Consider the following 10,873-nt stretch of genomic DNA (forward strand, 5'->3'; position numbering starts at 1 on the left):
TACAAATTAAAATGTTCCATACATATTAAATGTATGACTGTTTTATTAAAATTAAAATTTCATCAATTGTATTGGAATAGAGAAAAAGTATTTCTTTATTAAAAGAAACATTACATATTATAATTTTTTCAATAATGGACATAATAAAATGAAAATATTAATATCCTTCTTGCCATTGTTTGGTATCTAGCTTAGCTTGAATGATTTCCAATTGTCTTTTAGCTTCACACTGTGGGAAATTTTGTAGATCATAATATTGTGGAGCATATTTGAGTAACCATTCAGCTTAAAAAAACAGTCAACAATTAGTATAACATAGCTAACAATTTTGTTAATTTTATCAAACACTTACGTTTTACTTCACTAACAGTCCTTATGTAATTTTTGGTGGTTAATACAAACTCATTATAAATGACCCATTCAGGTTTATGACCTAACACTGTTGAGGGATGCAACTGGACTGTCTGATTGTCTTTTATTGTTAAATAATGTCCAGTCCGCTCTAAATGTGCAACCTTAAAAGTTAGACAGGTAATTATTAAAAGATTTATAATCATAATTTAAATTATAAATATTTTGGAATCCAATATTTCTCAAATATTCAATTTTTTTCATACCATCTATATACTTAGACAACAAATCATTAATATAACTCAGCAATTTCAGCGTAAGTGGGCAATTTTAAAATACATATTCAAACAGTTTTGAATTATCACGTAAAAATTGCTTAAGTACTCAAAAAAAATTATACTCACTTAACTAGTAAAGAATAACTAAAATATCTTACCTGCATAAAGAATCCTGTAGTTAGAGATTTACGAATATTTAAATAATAATCCTTGGAGGTAAACTCTGTAGATGTTCGTTTTAAATTGAATCGGTCCATGATTCGAGATAATTGCTGACGAACGTTATCACCAGACTTTAATGATCGATAGTTAATAAAATTATCATAGCACCACTGGGGATCTTCATTATCTAATATAAAATGATTAAAATTTAGTATCATAATATTATAAGTTTAAGTTTGAATTTAAATTTAACTTACTTTGTTTAAATGCATGATAGATATTGAGTAAGGTAAGATGATCCCCATCGATGTGGGCAAACCTCATTTTTGAGTCGTCGGATGCTTTCTTTGCTTCAGATGGTCGAACAAAACATTGTGGGACTAAACAAGACAATCAGGGGAGGCAGGCCAGACGGGTATGCCCGGATAAGGCCATTGTACCTCATTTAATAACCAGCAACAAACACCTATGTAACTAACCTTATGTTAAAACCCTACCATTACACTTTGGCATTATGTTTTTTTGAAAAATAAATTGAAAGAAATGATTAGATAAATATGTTATATACTAAATATTAAGTTTTTTGCTAATGTAGAAAATATATTAAGCATAAATAAATAATATTACTAAAAAGTCGTGCCAATTTCTAATGTAATAGAAAATATTGATAATCTAAAAAATGTTGAAATGTACCAAATAGGATACATAAAAGGAATAACAAATTAAAATTAGAGTAAAATTAATTTTAGACCATGATAGGAAAATTTAAACTTATTGTAATAAAAAAATGTTGACAAATTTTAGTAATAACAGGTTGCAGGATATTAAGCATTTGCTTCTTTATTTGGGTGGTTAATTTAAAATTTAGTTAAGTTATGCTATGTATGCCTTTTATGAAGATTTGAAATGTATTAGTTTTTTTGCTTAATTTTTCTTTAATTTATATTACATTTTCAACTTTGAGATGATGCGGATAAATTATGATATTAATAAATTTTTTTTTAACAGTTTAGAAAACATAATGCTCAGAGTAGTATTGAGGATTTTTTCTTAGGTTTAACATTTTTGTTCATTCAGGTAATAATTATTAATTTGGAAAATGTCATACACGATAGATATTAATTTAAAGAATGTCTTTATGAGACACTGTCTAATTTGATTATAACAACTATTCATAGTGATGAATTAGTACCATATAAATTTACAAATCAAAACAGTTACATAAATAAATATTTAACCATCAAAATAACCAATTATTAAAAATGTATGGTAAAACTGTAATATTCTGGGATTTTTAGAAATGGTGTAGCATAATATAGGCTAGTCGGCTAGTGTTTCTTAACCTGTGTTCCGAAGATCACTTGCGGGTTCCTTGAAAGTTTAAAATCCCAAAAGAGAGACCGACGGCAGACGGTACTTTTGGAGACAATTTTCAATGGAGTTCGGCATGAAAAAAATATTATTATTTGGTGTTCCATGATATCAAAAAGCTTGAGAAACACTGATGTAGGCAGTTACAAAAATAATGATGCCATTTCAATTCTGGTAAAATATTTTTTTTAGAAAATATGCAAAGTTAATACCATTTATAACTATTTGTATACTTAACTTAAACTCTATTAAATAAATATTTCAATACATTGCACAATTTAAATCATATTTTTTTCAAGGTATTAATCAATATCACGTACAATGTCGTAGATCACGCATAGGATCGGTACCCAATAGCCTTACTTAAAATGATGTTGAAAAATGATGAGTTATATAAGTTATAACTAGGGAACGGACTATAATGCCATAACATATAAGATAAATGGCCTAAAACATATGACTAAATGCTTTTAAAAAATGCCATAAAAAACTTTAAAAATGTATTTAAATCCCATAAAAACACAATTTAAAATTTAAAACTTCTTAAACCCATTGTTATGAAAAATGTATGTGATAAAAAATATTTAAATATAATAAAAACTATAACATATTGTAATATGTATGGAAGTATATTATGTGTGTCTACACGTGTCAACAATAATTTTGTCTGGTTTTATCTGTGATTGGTAAAAACATAAATTTTTTTATTTTTTTAGAATGAATGTTAATAAATTTTATATCAAATACAACTTTAGAAAGTAATATGATAGAATTATCTGAAAAAAGTTATATATTACTAGAAAATTGTAAAGTAATATAAATTGTACAGTATTCACAACTTAAGCAATTTTTTATAAAATGTAAAATTTAAGTAAATTGAATATAATTAACAAATTTGTGTTAACTTGTTCCATTAAGAGGACGCAACACCCGTATTTGTTATCTCAGTCTTAAAAACGCGTAACATAGCAAATTTAAACTCGGCAGTTCACGTTTTACTCCGATAGCTTGAAAATTAAAGTGAATAGGGTATTATGAAACTTTATGGTAAGAATATTATCCATGTTTTGTTGGAAGCACTTTTTTGATAATTCAGTTATTAAGTGCGTTATGAGCATTTTTATTTTTTACGATTTAGTATACACGTATAACTCACTTAAAACTGGATTATTGTAAAAATACTTCCAACAAAGCACAAATAATGTTCATACCATCAAAGTTTCATAATAGGTCTATTCACTCTAATTTTTAAGCTTACAGACTACATGAACTGCTGAGCATAAATTTGTTATGTAACGTGTTTGTAAGACTGAGATAACAAATACGGGTGTGGTGTCCTCTTAGAACATGGGAAAATTAAAAAAATTAAAGAATAAAATTGGATAAAAAAAAATCATAAAAATTAAAAATATGGGGAAGCAACTTTTAGGCAAGTATGAAATATTACTAATAATTTGAACAAAAAATGAATATTTAAATTGTAACACTGATTATATCATGCTTTGTGCAGTACTGCCTATAATCTTAAGTACATTTAATTGCAAAAAAGGTATAACAATTATCGTAATTGGTGTCATTCACATTAAACACATCTAATAAATTGTTAAGACACCAGAGATGTAAGATATCCAAAAAGTTTAAACAATATTTGTTTGAATTTATAACTGAGTAGTAAACAAATCAAGTTTTATGACCACAAATAATTTAATACACATAAAAGAAATGGAATACTTAAGAAAATGTAAATGCGTAATAAATCAAAATGCAATGAAAAAAACACAAGGTACTGACAGAATTTTGAAGTCTATCTATACAAAATAATAATATATACTAATACAACATATATTACTTATGAACAGTTATTAATTAACATACTTATTACTTCAAAACTTAAAACGAATCAATTCTCAATGAATCTATTGTAAATGTATAATCACTTAAATTGTAAATAATCAGTTACTGATTAATTTTTTACCCAAGTATAAAAATAGAGATCAACTGGAAAAGCATATCAATTTTAATTAAATATTTTTCGATTATAAAATTAACTAACCTGACAACATAGCTGTTATTGAAAGAATTTCATTAGAGCAACTAAGTGAACATGAAGCAATCAACATCTTTGCTAATTGTGGATCTAAAGGAAACTCAGCCATAATATTGCCCAAATCTGTAAGGTTGCCATCATCATCCAAAGCAGATAAATAGTTAAGTAACTCTAAAGCTCTCATTAATGTTTCTGGTGCTATAATTTTAAAATTAATAGTTATGTAATTCAATAAATTATTAGTATTAATAAGTGACAGTTACCTGGAGGATCCATAAAATCAAAATGTACTAAGTCATCAATACCCAATTTCTTTAGTTGTAACACTACTGAACCTAAATTTGAACGCAATATTTCAGGATATGTATTTTCTTGCATTTCATTTTTGTAAGCTTTTTCGGTATATAACCTATGTTAAAGATAAAATGATTGTTATAGTATTTAACAATTTAATTTAAAAAAAAAAAATAGATACAATGCAATTTACAAATATATGTAGTTTTTAACCAATATTATACTTAAGTAAAATAAAAAACTTTCTGAGTCTATCTTCTGAAAATATTGTTAAATTGGATAATTATATTTAATTATTACACGCCATCATGTGTCAAATTAATAAGCTACTTATTACATTTTGAGATGTTGGTAATTTACATTAAATCTATTGTAACTAATATTTTATAACATAAATCCATTTACCTAAAACACTTTCCTGCTCTTGTTCGACCCGCACGACCAGCTCTTTGTTGAGCAGAAGCTTTACTAATAGGAGATACAAGCAATGACTCAACACGGATACGAGGATTATATACCTATTAAAAAATATATTTTAGTACATTATTATACGTCTCATTTGTTAAATATTACTTTTTGTTTAGCAAATCCAGGATCTATGACAAATACAACTCCATCAATAGTTAAAGATGTTTCAGCAATATTTGTGGAAACTACTACTTTACGTCCTATAGCTCCATTTGCCTTATTTGGTGGAGCCGTCTCAAAAATTCTTTGTTGCAAATTTGGAGGTAGAGTAGAATATAATGGAATACATTTTAATTCACCAACATCTGGACCTAAATTGTCAATTTCTTTTTTTATTCTTTTGCAAGCTTCTTCAATTTCCTAAAACAAAGTTATTCATACACTAGTATAAATATTATATCTTAAAAAAATTAAACATTACTTCTTGTCCTGTAAGAAATAGTAAAATATCCCCAGCAACTTCTTCACACATATGGATTTGAATAACTGTACGAATTGCTGCTTCTAAATAATCTCGTTCTGGTTCTGGAGTATAAAATATTTCTACAGGGAACGTACGACCAGGAACATTCATAAGTGGGGCATTATCGAAATATTGCTAAAATAAAACAAGTTTGAATAAATAAACGAAACAGAATATGCAAATAATAAAAAATATAGTAGATAAATTATTTACTTGAAATTTTCCAGCATCTAGCGTAGCAGACATAATAACTAATTTAAGATCTTTTCTCTGTTTAATAACTTCTTTAAGAACACCCATTAAAATGTCTGTAGCTAAAGTTCTCTCATGAGCTTCGTCTAAAAGAATTACTTGATATGTTTCTAACATAGGATCAGACATGCCTTCACGGAGCAACATACCATCCGTCATGTATCTATACAAATGTAAACAAGCTTACATTTATAGTTAATTATTCAATAAGTTGATTAAGTTTCATTACTTTAAAAGTGTTCTAGATGAAGAACAATCTTCAAAACGTATACTGTAACCAACTTCAGCCCCAAGGCAAACATCCATTTCTTCTGAAACTCTCTGTGCTACAGACATAGCAGCTACTCTTCGAGGTTGAGTACATGCAACACCTTTGCGGCCACAAACTGATGAATATTCTACACACCTAATATATTGATTGGGTTAGTAAGAAATAGATATACTTAAATGAAAAATACAAAATTTATGATCAATTTTTATACCATTGTGGTATTTGAGTAGTTTTTCCTGAACCAGTTTCACCAACTAGGACAATACATTGATTATTTTTTAAAAGACTCATAAACTCATCTTTGTACTCAAATACAGGTAATTGTATCCGTTTCTTATGAAGTTCAAAATACCTAAACGTTCAAATCATAATTATAAGTGTTAATATAGAATAAGATCATATTTAAAATTTTAAGCTAAAAATTTCCTAGCTAACTTACTTAGGAGTAAATGGTAAATTAGTGTAAGGATTTGTCTGTAATTGAGTAGAAGAACTAGGTTTCATATAAATTTGTCCTCCTCCTTCAGCCCTGAAAAAAAAATCATGATAAATAAAATATTTAACTATATTATTTTATACATCTTGTATACATATTTGTATATCATGCAGTAAACAGCTTAATTTAATATTTTTATTATTCAATATCAATAATACCCAAGAAAATAACAACATTTTATTTGGAGATTGATAGTTAATATAAATATGATAAGTACCTACCAAAGTAATTAATGTATTACGATAAATAGTGCATACAATGTATGTGTGTGTATAGTATGTATAAAAATATATATGTGCGTGTGTGTGTGTGTGTGTAATAAGTATATTATGTAATCGTAATATTTTAATTATTTATATAGTTTGGTCAAATTTTTGTTTTTATGTACCATTGCTTTGGATTAGAATACAATTCAACTAAACTGCTGATCTAGATTAAAAATAAATTTTAGTAAATAGACAGATATTAATTTTACATAGGAAGATACATACATGAACGTACATGAACACGCATGAAATATATTAACCACAGGATAATAAGTAAGTACTGTAATAAAAACATGGGAACCAAATATAAATGAAAAAACAAACATGTTTTTATAACTTTTAAATTACTCAATATCATCATCGACAACCATCCTAATATGTGAATAACTCTACAAGTGAAATATTAATACCAGATTCGGTTCGGGTAGATAAACCAGAGCCATTGAGCATTTGAAAAAGTATCATCAGAACAGTAATTTACAAATTTACTGTTAAGAAGTTACTTTATAATTATAATAAACAATATCTTATATACACGATAACCATAATTATATTTACTTTTTGTTTTTAGTGATGTATGGATCAATTATATCAAGACGTCGTTTAGACATGATGGTGGCGTTCGTGTGGTGTAATCTTCGTGCACGTGATATTGAAAAAATGGAACTCGTTACTCGCAGAACGGCAAGCTCATGCACGCCTACTTCTGATATAATGTTTGGAAATCGCGTCAAAACAGTTCATTTATTTACGTAAAAATGTTAAGTGTAAAGGACTAACGAAAAACGACGATAATCAAAATATTACACACAAAACAAGTAAAATATGAGTAAAGAGTGCAAACTACAAGGAATAAGGAAACTGGAAAATAAGTGCGAGATCGGTAAAATGTTCACCGCTAAGGCGCTAACATCAGGACAATTTACACCGAAGAGTTAAGAGATAATAGGTCTGTCCATGACGGGAGGTGAAGTGGCGATAGTTGGTAACAATGTGAAATGTAAACAACTCGTGGATGTCGCCGGGTATCGAGCGTCATCCCGCATCGCGAAAACGGGTCACACTGTTTTAAAAACATTTTCAGATAAGTTTAGGGCAGTGGTTCCCAAACTATACATCGCGGTGCACTACGACCACACACAAGCACTTTTTAAGAGCACTGTGATCCATGGCTCATAAGTCATAATAAATAATTTAAAATGTATAGAACATTTTTTTTTAAATTCATTAATGAGTATTTTTTGTCCTTTTTTCCATAGAAAATCACTATATGTGAGCCGAATTGTTTTCACATTGTTTAACTCAATATATTTTTTTTTGTCCTGTCTTTTATAGTGTTCATAGAACACCGTGGCTATATTTGGTTAAAAAAAAAGCACCACAGGAAAAAAAAACCGCTGATTTAGATTGGAATGATTTAATTGACGACATCGTTATTTTCTGTCTCTGTCTAACACTCCCAACATAGGATTTTAGAAGTATTTTTTGTCAAACGTACCGATTGATCTAATGAAGCGATAAGAATTCTAAAAAAAAAAATCAATCTGATGTCAAAACTGCTTGACAATTTGAAATCGACTCTCCCACACTTTTTATATTATCTCTGCCCCCCCCCCCCCCGAAAAAAATCCTAAAAACTTTATATTAAACAAGAGTAGGCCTCAAATATTTTGGAATAGTTCAAATCAAAAATGTGGAAAAGACGATCTCATGTAGACTAGACGAAAAATTCAAATCTGTTTTTAGAATTCTCATAGATTCACTGTATCAATCGGTAAATTTGACAAAAAAAAAAAGGATAATATCTTATGTCCCGCATATAATAGACAAAGACAGAAAATCACACCATCGAATCCCTTAAGAAGATAACACGTCCTACATATGTTGTCACTATAGATAATAAATGAATTTATTTATTATCTATGGTTGTCACGGAACAAATATAGTTTAAGTCCCACGCGAATTTTGCAATTTTTTTATCGGAAATCTGTGTATTTCAAAGAGTTTAGAACGATGGTGCAAAAATTAGTTGGCGCAAATCATCATTATTTTGGAAGTTATAGCCTTCCAAACTTTACGATTTTACGTTTATACACATGCACACAACGCTCTATCTTACAGTGCTTATAACGAATTTTTCAATCATTTTTTTTTTTTTTTTTACTATGTAAATCAACGTTTTAAAAACAATGGTGTGAAAATTAATTATTGGAAATCAATAGTTTTTAAGTAATAGGGCACAAGATAAAAACAATTTCACTAGATATTAAACCATAAAAATGTAATATATTTATTTATTAAAAAAAACCAGTATCGGACTCAGCCCCAAATTCCAATTCCTAATCTGTCCCAGACTCCGACTCTGCAGACTTCATTATGAACGTTGGCAGGGTCGTAAAGAAGTACCTATTACCTAATAATGAAAGTTGGCATGATGACCAGTTAAAGTAACATTATAACCCATTAGTATATAATAAAGTATTGTAGTGGGCAGTGGCTCCCTTCGTCTACCGGCTCGGGTCGCCAAACTCGATGGCCAGTTATTAGAGACTTAAAGTAACATAAATCCACAGCTGTTGTGTTATTGATAAGCGCGTCGCTCGCTGCAATACGTACTAGCTATTTGTCATATTATAACCGTATACTTTGGAAGGCTATAACTTCCAAAATAATGGTTTGTGCCAACTATTTTTGCACCATCGTTCTAAACTCGTTGAAATACACGGGTTTCCGAATAAAAAATTGCAAAATTCGCGTGAGACCTAAGCTAGATTTATGCCAAATATAATATATAAACAGTTATTTTTCAAAAAAATTATTTATTATTACATAATTCAAATGTCCTTTATATAATATTAATTACTAATTAGTATTTAGATATAATGAGTGAATTGATTCTTTTTTCCTCTTATCCCATACTAATTTCCTAATCACCACTCACTACTCTGTCCACATTCTCCGATCATTCTCTAATTACTTCAATCGGTAACTCTCCTATTAACCGTCTCATGCGAATTGCTATTAATGACCCTTATTTTTCTCTGTCAAGTATTTTTTACTCTATACCGTTCAAATTTTATTTCTATATTGTATAAATGTGTATGTTTATAGTATATATGTATATATACTATATATATGTATATATACTATGTATATTATACATATTTCTTGCTATTTTTGAGCTTGCACATTATATTATTAAATTTATTAAATAATCCTATGGATTAATAGTTATTAAATTGTTCAATTAAAACAATTCTCTAATATACAAAAAATTTGAACTCAATTTCAATAGCCATTAGATATATCTACTATCTAGAGAGCATAATATATACAAGCCTTATTTAAAAATATATATGAGTAGGGTCTCTTGCTTTCTATAAAAAAGTTGTTATTGTTTAAATTTGTATTATCTAAGCTTGAATAACTTTTTTATATTTGTATCATTGACCTATTATAATAGGTCAATGATTTGTATTATGGAAAAACTAAAAACGATGTTGCACAGTAAATGTCTTATTTATAATGTGAAAATTGTATTTCTTAGTTGTGACGTTGTGAGTATAGCCTTTTCAATTCTTTCACGCGCAAAACACTTTTTGCTATGTAGCTCGTTTGAAAGATGGAGACATTACTTGCTAGTGTGGTTACTGGCAAGGCTAGGTTAAGATTGTTTTTTAATCAACTAAGTTCGATTAAAAATTTGTCCTGACAAATTACAAATTATAATTTGTGGCTAGGTGCAATAATTATTACATCAACTTGAAAGATGAAAATTTTAAATGGGTAATGTTGTAAACTATAAAATAAGTATAGACTATAGAGGTCTATTAATGTAGTATAAATTTTATTTATATACCATACCTATTTTAGATTGTAACTGTATACTTAGAGAACAAGAGAGCCTATTTGCCTATTGAAAGTGATTCATACTTTTTGTATATTTGTGAATTGTTTTAATTGAATGACTTAATAACTATAAATGTATAGCATAATACTCATTTTAAAAATATCAATTACTATTATAGGTATGTAATATGTAGGATACAAAAATGATGTAATATTAAATAATTTTTTTTGAAAATAACTGTTCATATTTATTATTTTGAATATGAACGAATTAAATACTTAAATTTTTTTGTTTTGTTGATTTT

At 27.9% G+C, this 10,873-nt stretch overlaps 1 protein-coding gene across 1 annotated transcript; it reads right to left on the reverse strand.

The window, feature by feature from the left end:
* Window positions 1-7,616, reverse strand: Dhx15 (DEAH-box helicase 15). The gene is made up of 14 exons (XM_015511575.2): window positions 7,278-7,616; window positions 6,397-6,486; window positions 6,169-6,309; window positions 5,916-6,092; window positions 5,648-5,849; window positions 5,393-5,569; window positions 5,077-5,331; window positions 4,909-5,021; window positions 4,473-4,618; window positions 4,216-4,407; window positions 1,049-1,171; window positions 788-978; window positions 353-515; window positions 1-285 (listed from the first exon to the last, which is right to left on the reverse strand). The coding sequence occupies exons 1-14, from the start codon at window positions 7,328-7,330 to the stop codon at window positions 158-160; spliced, it is 2,151 nt and encodes a 716-aa protein (XP_015367061.1). The 5' UTR covers window positions 7,331-7,616; the 3' UTR covers window positions 1-157.
* Window positions 7,617-10,873: the final 3,257 nt, after the last annotated feature.

This window comes from Diuraphis noxia, unplaced genomic scaffold (genome assembly GCF_037042655.1).
Source record: "Diuraphis noxia isolate RWA-SAM2 unplaced genomic scaffold, SU_Dnox_SAM2 contig0002, whole genome shotgun sequence".
Taxonomy (NCBI): domain Eukaryota; kingdom Metazoa; phylum Arthropoda; class Insecta; order Hemiptera; family Aphididae; genus Diuraphis; species Diuraphis noxia.